This window comes from Chenopodium album, chromosome 16 (assembly GCF_948465745.1).
Source record: "Chenopodium album chromosome 16, dcCheAlbu1.1, whole genome shotgun sequence".
Classification (NCBI taxonomy): Eukaryota; Viridiplantae; Streptophyta; class Magnoliopsida; order Caryophyllales; family Amaranthaceae; genus Chenopodium; species Chenopodium album.
In genome coordinates, this window is record NC_137849.1 from 2,984,373 (window position 1) to 3,001,455 (window position 17,083).

The 17,083-nt window shown below is 32.8% G+C and overlaps 2 protein-coding genes across 2 annotated transcripts; both read left to right on the forward strand.

Moving 5' to 3' along the window:
* The first annotated feature begins 2,055 nt into the window (after positions 1–2,055).
* LOC145586097 (uncharacterized) lies at positions 2,056–5,014 on the forward strand. The gene is made up of 4 exons (XM_081642835.1): positions 2,056–2,580; positions 2,663–3,197; positions 3,249–3,484; positions 4,946–5,014. Exons 1-4 carry the CDS (start codon positions 2,056–2,058, stop codon positions 5,012–5,014), a joined length of 1,365 nt encoding a protein of 454 aa, XP_081498961.1.
* A 1,265-nt stretch (positions 5,015–6,279) lies between these two features.
* On the forward strand, positions 6,280–15,942 carry LOC145584665 (nudix hydrolase 16, mitochondrial-like). Its single transcript, XM_081641480.1, has 4 exons — positions 6,280–6,594; positions 9,251–9,365; positions 12,447–12,530; positions 15,444–15,942. The coding sequence occupies exons 1-4, from the start codon at positions 6,524–6,526 to the stop codon at positions 15,720–15,722; spliced, it is 549 nt and encodes a 182-aa protein (XP_081497606.1). The 5' UTR covers positions 6,280–6,523; the 3' UTR covers positions 15,723–15,942.
* The last annotated feature ends 1,141 nt before the right edge of the window (positions 15,943–17,083 follow it).

The following is a 17,083-nucleotide window of genomic DNA, read 5'->3' on the forward strand; positions in this document are numbered from 1 at the left end:
ACGCCGGTTATGGTGGTTCGTGGTGGTCGGTTAGTCCATTAAAGGTGGTGATCGCGGTTTTCCCTTTCACTCAACCAATCTAGTATTGGTGGACGGCTCGTTCGAAACTCGTGGACTAAGTAGGGGAGCAACGCTTGGGACTCGTGGAATTCACGCTTCAAAGGTATGATTATGTGTCTTGTGTGTTATGCATGCGATCTTGGGATTAGGTGCTTTATGAATATGATTCATGATTTTCCGCTTTATAGTGCCTATAAACTCCTACACTCCAAACCTTATTTATCTCCATGAAAAACAACCAATCTCTTGTATTAGTAAAGTTTGACATAGTTGTGGATGCTTCTTGACTGAGGTAATGATGATAGTGAAAGATGGATACTACAAGGCATAAAACACAAACATAATTAAGATTCTACTTATTCTACTTGTTGGGTTGTGGGATATATAGGCCACGGTGTTTCATCATGTAAGTTCCATGGTGGTTGTCTAAGGTAAACACACGAATAAGATTTAGACATTTGTTGTTATAATATTGAGGTTAGTGTAATTGATCAGCTTAGTTGGTTGAAGTTTTAGTTTGTAGGTGGTATATACACAAAACACGAGTCTTTAGATTGGATCAATGTAACACCTTGATAATTTATTACTTAAAAAAAAAAAAAAAACTATTTTAGAAAAGTATCCCACATTAGAGAAAGAGGAAAGATAATTCCACATTATAATAAGGTAGATTGATTTTAATATGGAAATAATGGAACCTCTTCAGGCCTTATTTGTGAATTGAACTCTTCTGTAATTATCTACTAGATTAGGCTCGTGCGATGCACGATTTTAACAATATTTTATGATTCTAACAATATTTTTTTAGCATATTCGTGTGTAATATGTACGTAGTACAAATCTATAAATATAACTAAAGTAATGTTTATAAGAAAATGAAATAGTCCGACCTTCTTTTAATTTCTCCAATGAAAATTGCATAGCTAGTCAATTTAAATATAAAATCTGTTAGGAAAATGTATAATTAATTAACCATTTTTAAACTTTTATTTATGTTGAAAAAAAATAATAATAATGTTATTATTAGTTTTGGCGGGAAAATCTTTTATAAAAGGTTGACATGTGGATAATAATGACATCAGCGGTAATTACTTTATTTATATTTATTATATATTTATAGATGTTTATATCAAATTCTTGCAAGCACAAACGGAAAAAATGTCGATAAAATCTTACAAATTCAAATAAGTGAAAATTAGAAAAATATAACCAACCCTTATTCTAAACATGATCATGTCAAGCCCGGCCCAAAAAATGCCTAGGTTTGAGTAGCTCAAAAAAATAAATTATAGTTAAAATTTTGGCCCTACACAATCTTATCCTAAAAAACCCAAAATTTGGCCTAAAATACAGGGTTTAGAACGCCTTTTTCAACTCAACCCGCAATTGGTCTTACATGCATCTTTATGCAGGTAGGATATGTGTAACACTGGCCCATCAAAGAAGCCCACTTATAAAATGCCCACAATGCAAAACGCAACCCAACCAAAAACGAAACCTACCAACACCGACACTTCCCAAACCCGACCCAAACTCCAATTTCAACACTTCCCAACCGCCATATTTTGGTTTTAAGTATAATTTTAAATTGTTTAATAATTTCAAAAATACATTTTTGCAATTAATTTCTCAATGCTGTGATTTTATCTCTCTTTAACAAAGTTCATTCTCCCTCCTCTACATGAGTTTACTTCACTAAAAACTGAAAAATTAACAATGGATATTAGAGAAGAATGTAAAATCAAAAAGATTCTCCCAATAAAAGGTAAATTTTTATGAATATCACTGACTTTTGTCGTTAATTTTCATTCGAATTTTTCGACACTTTGTTCGAATTTTTTGTTTCATAATGATATTGGGAAACCAATGCTTATGCTCATATTTTGAATGATTATGTTCACTTTCTGAAATGCATATTTTCACATTTTTTATGCATATGTTCACTTTCTGAAAAAGCTAATGTTATTTAGATCAATAAGTACTCTAAACGAGGCAATGTTATTTAGACAAGTCCAGAGAATACACTGCAACCCTCAACTGTTGGCCTCGAGGGTGCTTTATCAAAGAAAAGGTAGTTCTCTGACTACAGGCCGGAAGGGTTTAAAGCTAGGTCCTTCGCCTTCTTGGGGGAGGAGAGGTTTGTTCTCAGCGGCTAACAGTTTGGTTGAGGGGTTTGCCTGGAAGGTCGGTTATGGGGAAAGGATCAAGTCTGCTAATATGAGGTGGGTCAATGGAAAGGTACCGGTCATGGCTTCCAACCAACCTTTGAGTGGTGTGGGTGCGGGTCTTGTAAGTGATTTCCTACTCAGTGGTCCTAGAAGATGGGATATTCCCTTAGTAAGCACAAGTTTTGAGTGGGAAAGTGCTAGGGAAATTTTAAGCATGGAATTGTCAAATGACCAGAATGAAGACTTATTATATTGGCCTCATCATAAGTCAGGAAGGTACACAACTAAGACAGGGTATGCATTTCTACAGGGGCTGAAAGCCAAGGAGTCTTATCATTCTGAGTATAAGGAGGTGTGGAAGATTCTTTGGAGGTTAAATATCCCTCCAAAGTGGAGCCTCTTCCTTTGGAAACTGCTCTTGAATGGGTTAGCAGGCAGTCAAAGCCAATCTCCACCACAGGGGGATTCCAGTTCAGATGGAATGTGATTTCTGCGGAGCGGAGGAAGAGGACTTCCAACACCTATTTAGAGTGTGTGAAGTGGCACAGTTTGCATGGAACAATTGTTCTCTTATTTTCAACTTAAATCTTGCTGAATCTACTCCTGTGCAACAATGGATTCAGAATTATATCCTGCTTTTTTATAGCGAGGATGGCATTCATAGCAATAGGATCACCACGATGATAGTGATCCTGTGGTGCCTATGGATAACCAGGAATGGCCGTGTCTTCCGAGGGGAAGATGGTGATGGCGATGTATGGCTGCAACATATGGGTAGGGCTATGGAGGAGCTTGATGTTTTCCGTGATAAACAGGGTAGTGACTCCCATGCGATAGACAATGCGAACAGTCGACCCCCGGGGTTTTCCGATGCCTCTTTGGGGATAGAGGTCTATAATCTACTCCATATACCGATCACAACACAAGGGGTAACAATTCTTTTTGATGGTTCGTGGAAGAAAGGAACTGGCAATTTAGGGATAGGCTAGGCTTTTTCTTTGGATGGTAATGTTTTCCAAGATGGGGGAGGACATTTTTGCAAAGCGGTCTCGGCTTTACATGCGGAGGCGCTTGCTTGCTTGATGGCTGTAAGATGGGCGACTTCAAAAGGCTTTCCTAGTATCTTCTTGCTTTCTGATTCCTCAATTCTAGTTCATATTCTTGGTAATCAGCAATCAGCGGATGTCAGTATTTTGTGGACTATCAGGGATATCCAGAAGTTGGCTTCTGCTTTTAGGACGTGTGTTGTCTGGAAGGTAGGAAGGGACCAGGTAGAAAAGGTCCACGATCTAGCAAACTCTTGTAGAATTAGTCTTTATAGCTTTGTCACTTAGTTGTTTTGTGATTTGCTGTTGTCAAAAAAAAAAAAAAAAAAAAAAAAAGAAAAAAAAGAAAAAGCTAATGTTCACATTTAAGGGAAAATATGCATATGTTCATATTTTGAATGATTATGTTCTTCTGGAATTTATATATTCACATTTTTTTTAAATATGTACATATTTTTAATACTTATAATACATATGTTTCATAATCATATTATTTTTTTATTTCTTCAATTTTTATGTTCATAATTAAATGCTTTATATTTATAATAATATTTTATATGTTTATAGATAATTTCAAATATTCATAATGTAAATATGTGTTGTTCATCAATCATCATGAAATATTCTCATTAATTCTGTTTATGCATATGTTCTCTTTCTTAAATGCATATGTTCATATTTTTTTTACGCATATGTTCACCTTTTAAATGCTTATATTCACTTTAAGGAAACCAATGCTTATATTCATATTTTGAATTATTATGTAATATTCATATTTTTTGTGCTTATGTTCACTTTCTGAAAAGCTAATGTTCACATTTAAGGGTACCTATGCATATGTTCATATTTTGCATAATTATAAAATCAGATAAAATTCATACACAGAGGAAATTAATCGAAGCTAACAAAATTCAATTCATATGAATTCAAAAAATCAGATAAAACTTAATCAATCGAAATTAAGCACAAATTCACCACATAAATGTTCAATTTGTACTAAATATTCAATTTTAGAGTAATACGTATTTATTTTTTCCCAAAAATTATAAACAAATAACACAAACCTAATAAATTAAATAAAAATCATAATAACAAACAAATCATAACAGATGCAACAATTTGATGATAATTTATCTCAAATTCAGAAAGTCAATCGAAATTCATCATATTCACCACAAATATCATTTACTCATCAATTAAATTAATATTCATAAAAAAAATACAAAAATTCAATTGAGATAATCTAATTAATAATGTTCATAAAAAAAAAGTCAATTGAAATTCATCAAATTTTTTAAATTGATATTCGACAAATTATAAAATTAGAAAATCAATCACAAATTTAGGCAAAAATTGACCTAATTAAAAATCTACAACATAAAAACTAACCTACATTAATTCCTTTAGGAATAACAACCAATTTATAATGATAAAGAAAATAGAGGAGAGAGAAAATATCAAATGAAAGAGAAGAAAGAGGAAAGAGAAAATGAAAGTGAAAGAGAAGAAAGAGGAGAGAGAAAATGAAAGTAAAGTAAGAATCATGAAAAAAGGAAAGAAAAAACTAAGAAAAACGAAAGAAGAAAATTACAGGATGAAAAATTAAGAAAGAAGGAAGATGAAGGTGACATGTGTTCTATTAATATAATGCTGCTATTATTGGTGATGCAGCTATTTTACATGCATGAGGATGCATGTAAAAATCTAAAAGATTCACTCACAATAAGCCAAAATTTTTGAGCAAAATCCGGCCATGATCACCTTTACCTTGTTCCTACCACCAAACCAATATGGTGCAATAGTAAGGGCCTATTCTGATTTACTGAGCTAAATTGAATTGAAATGAACTGATTGGAGCTAAAATGAACTGAACTGAAAATAAGCTGTAGAAAATAGGCCCGAGGTGAATTCACCAATGAAATTCCCTTAACCAAAAAAAAAAAAAAAAAAAAAATAATAATAAAAGGCTAGAACATTAGAACTAGAGCTGGGCATGGGCCGGGTCAGCATGCGGGCGGCCCGGGCACGGCACGGCCCGCTGAGTGGCCCGGCCCGGCACGACGGCACGCCCCTCGTGCGGGCTGCGTTAAAAAAAAAACAAAAAATGGCACGGCCCGGCACGAGCCCGTGAAATGGCCCGCCGGCACGGCCCGAGGCACGGCCCGCAGCACTTGTACTTCATATTATCTTTTACTTAATAAATTTTTATGAATGAACTTTTTCAACTTTTAATTTTATGGAATATGTTATATTGTTATTTAATTTTTGTCTAATACTTATATAGTTATATGAATAATATGATATATAGTAAATTATGAATGAACAATAAATATTAATATAATTTAAACAATATTTAATATAACTTAACTCCATAAAAAATTTAATAATTATTAAATTCAAATATTAAATTGTATAATTATTCAATTCAATTTTTTCTTTCATAAAAAAAATTCAAGTTTTTTTTAGTTGTTTTTTTTAAAAAAGAAAAAGAAAAAAGGGTAAGCCGTGGGCCGGCACGACGGGCGGCCCGGCACGGCACGACCGGCACGGTGGGCCGTGCCGTGCCGTGGACAGGGGAAGCTTGAAGGCCGGCACGGCACGGCACAGCCCGCCTCCACCGTGGGCCGGCACGGCCCGGCACGACACTGTTCATGGCCCGCCTAGGCACGGCCCACGGTAGGCCCGGCACGGCCCATGCCCACCACTAATTAGAACCATCCATCCAAATTCCAAACCCAGTTTTGCACAAAACTGGGGTAGAGGTAGACTAGAGGCCCACATATTGAACAAAGTCGTTTTCATTGGTATAAAAGTAACAAAGAATGGCCCACATTTGTAGACCCAATTACCCATTTTCTGATCCAACCCACGTGAGTTTGACCCACCGGTCATCGCTCAGTTTCTTCCCTCCGATCCGCTGTCACCGCCTTCTTCTCCTCCTCCTTTCTTTCTCTCTCTTCCGTCAATTATTTTCAGCTCGTACTTGTTTTGACCCACATCAATTCCAATTCTCACTCTTTTATAATAAATCATAAAAATTGAGAATTTTGAGCCAATGTTTGCTGATTACACAAATTACCCAAAACCCACAAAAAAAACCAAGAAAATTCTGCAGATGTTTTGTTCACAAACAAATCAAATGACAATTTTGATGTTTCTTTGATTTCTGGGTGTACCCTTTTGAATGCATAAGAAAACCCAATTCTTTGAATTTTGATTTATATACAAAGTTTTTAAATTTATTTGAGCATGTCTGATTTGGTGGCCCGCACGGGTCGTCTTCAACAAAGATATAATGATGGCTGTCGCCTTGTTGCTGGGTATACTCTATCTTTCCTTTTTTTCATCTTTACACTTTAATTAAGTTTTTTTTTTGTTATTTTCTATGTTTAATGATATGATTTAATGTATATTTTGTCCTGTGATATGAAGTGTGTGTGTTTTTTTTTGTTGTTGATTTGACGTGTTATGTTATTCTTATTAAATGTAATGGGGATTTTGTTTTTGCCATTGTCGTTTTCCGAATGTTGTTGTCATTGTATTGTAGGTCAATATGGAGCAGTGATAGTTTGGGGTTCTTGTGTTGATTGTTACATTTTTAGTCTAAATTGTGCCAATGTGGGAATTTATATTTTTGTTCTTTAAAAGTTTGATCGATTTCCGAGATATTTTCATTGTAATTATTAATTTTTGGCTGTCACCTTCATGTTTGATTTATTAGCAAACTGAGAAACCTTATTCTCAATTGAAAAGGTGTATTTGATTTTTGATTTTTTTTATTGTAAAATATCATTTGGCTGACAATTCTTGGTTATTTCATTGGTTAGCTACTTAGCTGAAAAACCTTAGTCTTGTTTGACAATTGAGCATACAAGTGAATTGGGGTTATGCTTTTGGTTTCTGTGTTTAGGCTGCCTGTATTCTATTTTCTTGTTCAACATTGTGATTGGTGAAAGGAATTGATTTTAGACAACATAATTGACTTGAAATCTGTTGTTCATTTTCTTTATGTAGCTATTGAGTCGGTGTTACTTTAAGTTGTAGGATAAGGATTAGGTGTGGTTGTGAATTTGAGAGGTTTGGGTACATGCTCTTGGATAAAGATTGTTGCCGTTGCGATTGCAACTAAAACAAGTCCAATTAGACTTATGGTAGTTTGGAGGTATAAAACTTGTCCTTTATTAGTTGAAGTTCAATGGTAGAGAGGTTGATGGAGAACATGTTGGCAAAAGAAAAGTACTAGAGAAAATGTTCTTGAAGAATAGAAGTTATTAGATAGACATTCAACAATCAACATTCTTCAAAAGGCTAATAAAAGCAGTAATAGTAATAGTTGGGTAAAATCTTCTTTTTGAGGTTGTTGTATCGTTGGACCCATGAGTAAATATCATGCATGCCTTTATACGAGCTTTTTAATTTGTTGATCATGTGAACTTGAGGGCCATTCCTCATTTTAAGAGAGTGGATATATAGCTCAACACATGGGATGCACACATAAGAATTTGGAAGGAAAACTCACTTTGTTACAAGCCCCATCTTTAGCAGTTTAGAATGAAGAGTGCACTAATTCCTACTGTCTACAATTTTTCTATTTTTTTATTTTTATTTTATTTTTTACATAGAGAGTGTAATTAATAAGAGTACATTTTTCTTGTCCAACAAAATTTTGCATAGGCAAATCGTATACTATAAGTTTAGTGAGAGTAAGCATAGGTCTTTGCTATGCTAATTGGATTATGATATTCAGTGTTAAAAGACATTGGATATTATTGGTTCAAATGAATGTATCAAGAATCCATAATCTTGTCAGGATAACTGGCCTAGTATTCAATTATGAGCTAACTTGAATAGTCACCTAGGATATACTAAAGTGGAACATAGTAAGCACTGTGATAGATGTTTAAGATTTAGTTCATGTATGACTACTTTGATATATGTTGATCCTGGAACTAAATCTAATTAAATTCTAGCTTTGGGTTGGTGATATGAATCGTTTTAGCTCTTTTCTTATGAGCTTATTATTCAAGAGAGCAATTAAATTCATTTTGGCTAACTCTTGATGAAGCACCAGTGGTTACCAAAGGTTGATCACGTATAACTTTTATAGAGTATTATATTGTAATGCTGAGGGGTCATTTAGATAGGGCTTTTACTCCAACATATACAGAAATGTAATTGTAAGATCTTTTGAAGTGTTTAATATAACAAGTTCTCGACATGTGGGGGCGCTTAGTCTTTTATTATTTCCCTTTTGGTGATCTAGCTCTAGAGTGGTAAGCTGGTAACTGCTAATTACCACCTTTTGAACCACGCAGTTAAACTAAATGACTAAAGTGGAGAGTTAAACACAATTGTTACACCACTATCTGTTATTGGTCATACTAAAATTCTACAATATGTATAAGTGTACATTATATTCTAGTCTGTTTAGCTTTCCTTAGCTAAATTGTGCATTTATAACCAGTAATGCCGGGCTTGCTAAGTCCTCTAGGGTTAGTTTATTTAAGCTTTTAAGATCCAAGTGAAAGCAATATCATGAGATTCCTAAGGTGTCTAGTTTACAAATCACTTGTTAGCTTTACTATGCCGCTGCCTAAATTTAAGTCAGATTACGTTTAGCGGGCAGGAAGCAGGTTGAGCTTTCTAAGCAATCATTAACAATGCCCCAACAAGGATGTAAACTCTTGGCTAGGACTATTTAGTCTAACATATAGATTCAATGGTCTCAGGGTATTTATTTTTTGAATATTGGGTTTATTAATTTATAATAAGTGCTGAGCAAACTAGTGAATGTTTGATAAACAAGTTGTGATAGCTATTCACTTTTACAATCTGTTATGTTTGCTTCTAGTTGCATGTTACTTGTTTCCTTTTTGGCTTTTCTTAATGATATATTGATGTATATGTGGTGTCTCGTTGAAATCAAAAGGTATTGTTAACCCATTGGATCTGATTTAGCAAAATATGTCATGGCAGTTGTATACCATTCAGATGTAGAAATGGCGAGGACAATAGTAATGACAATTCAGAGAGCAATATTGAGGTACTTATGATCAACTCGCAGAGTGGTCCAGGTCTTCTCTTCCCTAAGGTATGGAGAATATTTTATAAATTCTTCATGAAATAATTTTTTATACATTGGCACTTGGCATTTTTTTATTTAACCATGAATCATGACCATATAGTTTGCTTGGGAGGTCAGTAGTCACTTACATGCAAATAATCCTATTAATTTGAATCTTCTTATGTTTTCATAAAAGCAGCCTCTATGTTGACCATCAATTGATGCTACCCACTAAAATGTTGTGTAATCTTTGATGAAGCTCTCGCCTAAAGATTGTGTTTCTGGTTTAGGTGCCTTGTTTTGGAAACTTCAAACTAAGGAGAATACTAGGTTAGGTCCCGTGCCATGCACGGTAATTTTCAATAACTAATTTTTAAATTAAGATTATATTAAATATTCAACTTTCATATTTTCTCAAAAAATAATATTCAACTTTCATATTTTCTCAAAAAATAATATTCAACTTTCGTATGTTATATTCATATCAATTGAATACTGAAGAACAACAATAAAAAAAATAAAAAAAAAAAAAAATGGTAAGAAAAATCACACTAAGAATAATCAACATGTATCGTTCTTGGCAAGTATAATTGAAGTGTCCATATTTAATTGTAGATTATTAATTGATTAAAGTTTTAATCTTAAATTATTTATGGATATAACAAAAGTATCATTTGTTAATTTGATATTCACATTTCATTGTTAAAATTTGTAGCTTCTATTACATATTTAAAAAAATAAGTACATTCAAGAAATATATATATATATATGATCTTGTTGTAATAAACGTAGTACATAATATGGCTTTCCAAAAAAAAAAAAAAAATCCATATGTCACAAATTATGTTAAGTTTTTTTTTTTTTTTTTTTTTTTTTTTTTTTTTTGCTTAAGTTTATACGGTAGTTGTTAATATGTTTATTTTTGGAAGGATGCATCAAATCTTCTATTATACTCCATAAATAATAATTATTATATATATGTAAAGATTTGTCTTAAAAAAAAAAAAAAAAAAAAAAAAAAAAAAAACTAAGGACATACTTGGAGATGACACGTGGGTGTGTCTTTTAGTATATAGTTATTGATTGATTATGATGATTTTTTTTTTTTTTTTATCCGGTTGGATGAAAAGGCATCAATCAATTAAAGACATTAAATATTCATTTGAGTGGTATTCTATTAGATTTGAAAATGCTATTATCTTTCTATTTTATTCCTTTAATAGATGCCATTTTTTCCTTTTAATATCCAAATTAGAGATATTATTGCCTCCTTTTTATGTCCCTTGTGAGTCTGGAAATAACAATCTGACTTCTTTCTATTCCCTTCTCCATTGAAGGTCTTATATTGAGATTTAGTGTTGGTTTTGCGATTTGTACTTGATTACAATTTTTCTTTCTTTATTATCTGTTCCATGAAAATTAGCACTTCCTCCCCCCTCAAATTTTTTCTTAAGTCTTATGACTTATTCCATGTACAAGCAAGTTATTCATTATTCATTATTAAGCAGGGGAGAAACATGTTTATCTCGTTAATGATTTGATAGAGACACCACAAGTTGGAAGAAATTTTGAAGCGATTGGGTTGGATGCTTATTTCATAGACTAAAATGAAACTACTATTTTTTTTTGTTGACCAAAATCAACTTTTTTTTTTTTTTTTTTTTTTGTTAGAGTTAATTGGTTTTTATAGGTGACTAGGATCTCAATGTTTACATAATCCCCTTTGATTACCTTGTATAACAAAAAAACAAAAAAAGAAAATCATAAAGGATCTTATAATATTTTGTCTTGATATATACTTTCAAAGTACATCTTTTGTTCTCTTTTAATTGCACATATTTCTTTTTAGCAAGTTGCATAATACTTGATACAACATTGCTTTATTTGGCTATTGGTTATGGGTCCTTTCTTTTATATCAGTTGCAAATAGAAGAGTATGAAGTATCAACTTTTTATGCTGCCAATATTTCAATATATTTACTACATGATAGAATGGGATAAATGTTAAGAATTGTGAAAAATGCGGTAAGGAAAACTGAATAAATGAGTGTAAGTCCAACATTAGAAAAAATGTGGAGAAAAAGTTGTCCTAAATGAGGTAAAGTGACTAATCTGAGACATTTCTAAATAAAAATTGGGGCAAGTATTTTGAGGAGGGAGCAATTATTACACAATATCAGATATATTAATGGTCAAAGTTTTGTGTTGGGAAGTGTAAAGTTCGAGCTACATAAACTACTAATAACAAAGGGAGTATAATATTTGAAATATTAATATATAAATTATTTGGGAAAATATTGATTGATTATGTCCTTTAAAGAAGAAATATCAACAGAGGTATAGACTTGTAGACATGTAAAGAGAAAGAGAGCAAATTTTCTGGGCATCTCGAGAAGTTTATTGGTGTAGTTGCCCTTTTGGTCCCAAGACAATTATTTCTGTAGAGAATAAGGCTATGAGGGTGGAATATCATCTTCTCTTCATGTGTGTTTGATAATGAGAACTTTAGTTTCTACAAGGAGTTTATAATATGTTATGTTCATGAAATTGAGTGAACCATGAACTTTCTTTTTGCATGGGAGAAATGTTGAAACTAAAACAAGTAATCATCACTATATGCAGAATAGTTTTGATTAAAAAAAAAGTTTATAATCTCGACCTTTTGAAAGTATGTTGAAAGATTGTACTTCATTTTTTTTGTCAGTGAAATTATCTAGTGTAAAGTTTTCATGTGAACCCTACTTTATTCGAGGAAGAGATGGAAAACCCTTTTAATTTCTTTTGTCTTCTCTCATGTTGATTCTCCGCATTTATTCATGTAAGAGAAGAAATCCCTTTAATTTCATCGTGTTAAACTATCTTTGTAATCTTACTAGGACATGAATCACACAAACACTAGAATAATGATACTTACCTGTATAAAAGTTTTCAAATTTTTTTTAATCCTTTTTAGGGGTATTTAAATTACTTTTACAGCTTCCTTTCTTACATCTGCTCTTAAGTTTGGCTTGCAGATTTTGGGTACGTATGTGTGCATGTCATGCCTTGAATCGCATATTTTATCATTATTTTAAAACTCTCCCTCACCTTATGTTGCTTTTTTCATAGGGGGGATGGGAAAATGATGAAACTGTTGAGGAGGCAGCTGCAAGAGAAGCAGTTGAAGAAGCTGGAGTAAAAGGAGATCTTATGGTATGATCTTTTTGTTTTCAAATTTTGCTTTAAATTGTCTTAATGTTCTATAGTATTCAGTGAAATGGGCACCTTGAATTGGAGGTATTCCCCCCCCCCCCCCCAACTGCTAACAATGTATTTGGTTCATAATCGCTGGACAGGTCATGTATATTGAAAATGTTTAAGTGTAGCAAGGTATTGAGTTAGTAATGATTAGAGGTAGAATTGAAGTAGCTTTTATGAAATATTACAGAATTTAATGTTTGAGTCCAAACAATAATGGTCAAAATTCCCTAGTTCCACCTTTAATTTTACGGTACTTTTTTCAATTTGTAGTTTTCCGAATCTCCATCTCTGTGTAAGTAAACGATGCTACACAAGCAAAACCACAAAACTAGGTGGCAATTAAAAATCAAAATCCTTTTTTGGCTGGACATGTTGTTTGATGGGTGTTAATTATGCGTTAAAGCTTTATTGAGGATTGATCTGAGTGGTAAAACATAATTCTATGGGAACTTGATCTGAGGGCTGTGCGCACTTCACATACCATTGGATTACAAATATGCTTGGGATCTTTTGCGTGTTTGTGATGCTAAAGATGGTCGAGTTTATTATGAGGAATTTCGGGGAATTTGGACAATGTTACCAGGTATGGACTTCGATTGGGAATGCGGTACAGGAACCAATAAGCGAACACATTGCCTCTAAGGGAACTCTGTTTGTTTTTTTTTTTTTTTTTTGTTTTTTTTTTTTTTGAAGAACTTGGAAAACTGAAACATCCACTTGTGACATCATTTTTACAAAATATTTCTAAATTTGTATAATTTTTATATTATGACAGTTTTTAAATATTTTGATTATAATCAGAAATAGTTTAGTACTTCCTCCATTGACACGGTCCAACTTGACACACATGCCTATGTACTAGTTTGACATGAGATTTATATAATTAAATGTTAGTAAACATATTGAAACTTTGATATTATGAAACTATATATAAATCTCAATTTAACAATATATTTCATGATAAAATCTGTTTTTACATTATTATTAAACGATAGTCAAACTTGGTATATAAATAGTGAAAAAAGTCAAATGTGTCGATTATTTACGAATGGGAGGGGGGGGATAATAAAGTATAATTTTCCACAAAGTTTCTAGTTAAGAACAAAAATTAAAGGGGGGGGGGGGGGGGGAGGAGGATAAATTTATAGTTGTACTGGAAAGGTAGAAAGATTAAAAGTTGAAGTTGCTTGGAAAGTCAAGTGATTTTCTTCAAATGTTTATTTACTTTTTTAGCTGTCAGCCATCAGTTTACTTTACCAACCAACACCTATCTCCATACACTGTTAATTCTACGTTATAACCAAATATCACATTATTAATTTTTTTCTTATAAGATGAATCTTTTCTATTCCCTCCCTTGTCCCATTCCACATTCCCTCACCTACACCACACTCTCCCTTTTCCCTCGTCTTTCATCCAAACCCTAAAGAGAGATTTATTACGCCAATATGAAAAGCTATTGCTGGCCTTCATCTGTCTTTTTACTCTTTAAAGTGAATTTTTTTTACTCCTGTTTCTTTTTTTATGTTTTTGGCAGGAAATTTGCAACTATTCTCAATTTGAGGAAATCTTCTATTTCATTCCCAATATATAAGAAAATGTCTCTCTTCTTGTATTTAAACCTTCTTTGTGTTTGTTTACAGCTTTTTTTCACACATCTACTGATATTGCATTATTGTGTGAAATCAATTTTGTTTTGTTGTGCCTTCTATTTATTCAACAAGATGATTTACCTTATGATTGCTTGCATGACTTGACACGAGTAAAGATATTAAATGGACGAAGCTACTCCCCGTTTTATGCTTCTTTTAAGTGATTGTTTATGCTTCTTGACACGAGTAAAAATATTAAATGGATGAAGCTACTCCCTGTTTAAGGGGGAGGGAAAAAAAAAAAAAAAAAAAAGCGCCCCCAGTGATACTATTCTTTTCCCACCTTCACCAAGTTGTTCTCCCCCATCTTTATATCTATGGATGACTTATGAACTTGCTGACAGGAGTGTGTGTGCTTTTATGAGTATTATGACATTTGCTGCCTTCATTTTCTCCTTGTTTCTGAGTCATCTTGTCTTTAATGCGATACCGCTCTTTCTCACCTTCATGTATGAGATGGATGATATTGGCCTTTTGATGATTCACCAATTAGTGTGAAGAAGCAAGAATTATAGATGCACATGAGTGTTGAAATGATTATTTATAAGTTGCTCATAAGTGCAGATTGAGACACTAGATTGGACTGCTGTAAGTGAGAAGGATGCCAATGATTTGCTGATCCAGGATATAGTACTTATTTTTTAGAATAGAGGTCATTGCTTAACATTTCCAAGGTTCAAGGGCTAGGGAAGGTTGTGTCATGGAAAGAAGAGATGTTTTAGGATTGATAAGTTATTTGGTCTCGAACTCTCATAAGTAATTATATTTTTATTTCTGTAACATTAGTATAAAGAAAGTTTTCATTTATTATCGTTTAAGTAGAATGATGCTTGGTGTATTAGACTAATAGGCCAGGGGAAGGGCTTTGAAAGTGACAAAAGTAATGACTTTGATGCTTATCATGGCTGCCTTTATCCACAGATTGAAGTCATATTTTGTATACCAACTTTTCCTCGTCATTTTGTTTCCTCTTGTATGCTTTAATGTCATATTAGTAATTGCTTAATAATTTTTTCTTGTAGATTCCCACCTGCATATCTAACTTGACAAACCTGGTCTATGATGTATGTGGTGGATCTTTTTGTATGGAGATTTAAGTTATTACCATTCTAGTTTTCGCATCAATGGGGATATTGTTAATTTTCTAATAACCCCCAGGATCTTCAACTGGTTGGAACTTTAGTTAAATCATGCTGTATTTCCTTCTTTTCAGGATCTTCTTGGGTACTACAAATTCAAAAGCAAAACTCATCAAGATGAATTCTGCCCAGAAGGATTGTGTAAAGCAGCTATGTTTGCTATGCTAGTCAAGGAAGAACTCGGATCGTGGCCTGAGCAAAGCATGCGAAATAGATTCTGGCTTACTGTTCCCGAAGCAGCTCAGAGCTGCCGTCATGCATGGATGAGAGTTGCTCTTGTTGATGGCTTCCTCAAATGGCATGGAGACAAGTTTGCGGATAGAGATAGAGAAAGAGATGGCTCGGATTCATAAATTAGTCTTCAAAAAACATTGTGGGAAATAATAGTAGAGGATGATTCCAAGGCAATATTTGCTTAGTACTGTTGGTTATTTGTCGCCGTTAATTTGATGGCCATTACCAATACTGAATCTTGCACATTAATGATTTTAGTTTGAGCTCATTTTCATTATATACGTGAATCACCAATATTTCAGAATTAATGCTAGAAGTAACACTTCGAAAGTTTGAATATCTATGCTCAGATATTGATAAGCAAATGTAATGTACTAGTAGTTAAAATGAAATACTACGTATAACATTTTGACCATACTTACTACTTTGTAGTATAATACTCCTTCCGTTTCTTATAGCTTGTTTGGATAAGAAGGAATGGAGGGAAAGGAAGAGAAGAGAAAGGGTGGGGGATTAAATCCATGTTTGGATAGCAAATTAAGGGGGTGAGGGAAATGGAGGGGAGGGAAATGAAGGGAAAAGTTTTGTTTAATTGTTAAAGTATAAAATCCTTCCAAATTTGAAAAGATTTGGAAGGAAAACAATAGATTAACATTTAACTGGAATACTTTATTGAATCTCTTCCTCCATTATTTTCTCTCTCCTCCTCCATACTGTTCTCACGATTTTTTTCCCCAAATTTCTAGGGTTTTTGACATTCCTAATTCATCTAATTCAATTTCTTGAATTTTCAAGGTAAAGGCCAAATAATGCAACATGTTATTCTACTCTGCTTCTCACGAATTTTATCCTCCAATTTCTAGGGATTTGCTGCTCTTCTTCATTGCTAATATTTATTCAATTTTCAATTTTATTTTATTTTTTATTTTATTATTTTTTTTCTTCGATCTTTGTTTGAAAATCAGTTCTGGAAAATCTGTTTAAAAATCAATTTGATATTTTAGATTAATGTACATAAATTTTTATTTATTTATTTATTTATTTTTTTTTTTTGGGAATAGCATGAGATATTAAATTATCTGTTTTTGCTTGATTTTAATGACGTTTATCAACTTTATTTTACTTTTTTCAAAAAAAAAAAATATCAATATTTTTTTTATCAGGTTTAAATTATAATAAAAATAACTACAATATAATTTTTGTAAAATGTAGTATGATGATGATTGCAAGCAACTCACAGATTAAGAACCTATAAAAAATGGTGAATGCTCCTCTCCTTCCTCCCTTTTCTCCTTTATCCAAACAAGGAAGGTTTAATTTCTTCTTCCCTCCCCTCCCCAGCTTCCCTTCTCTTCCTTCCCTTCCCTACCCCTTCCCTTCTTTTCCATCCTGATATAGTATCCAAACAAGCAGTTAATGTTAATTCCATTTAGATTCTTCTGACTATTAAAATTAGAGGAAATTTTCTAAATTTCTCTAT

Bases quoted from the DNA above. Each gene is read 5' to 3' on its own strand.
- LOC145586097 (XM_081642835.1), top strand. From the start codon at position 2,056: ATGTTATTTAGACAAGTCCAGAGAATACACTGCAACCCTCAACTGTTG. The intron at 3,198-3,248 runs GCAATTTAGGGA...ATGTTTTCCAAG, and splicing joins TTCGTGGAAGAAAGGAACTG to ATGGGGGAGGACATTTTTGC. The intron at 3,485-4,945 runs GTAGGAAGGGAC...TTGGTGATGCAG, and splicing joins GGACGTGTGTTGTCTGGAAG to CTATTTTACATGCATGAGGA.
- LOC145584665 (XM_081641480.1), top strand. From the start codon at position 6,524: ATGTCTGATTTGGTGGCCCGCACGGGTCGTCTTCAACAAAGATATAAT. The intron at 6,595-9,250 runs GTATACTCTATC...ATGTCATGGCAG, and splicing joins GGCTGTCGCCTTGTTGCTGG to TTGTATACCATTCAGATGTA. The intron at 12,531-15,443 runs GTATGATCTTTT...CCTTCTTTTCAG, and splicing joins GAGTAAAAGGAGATCTTATG to GATCTTCTTGGGTACTACAA.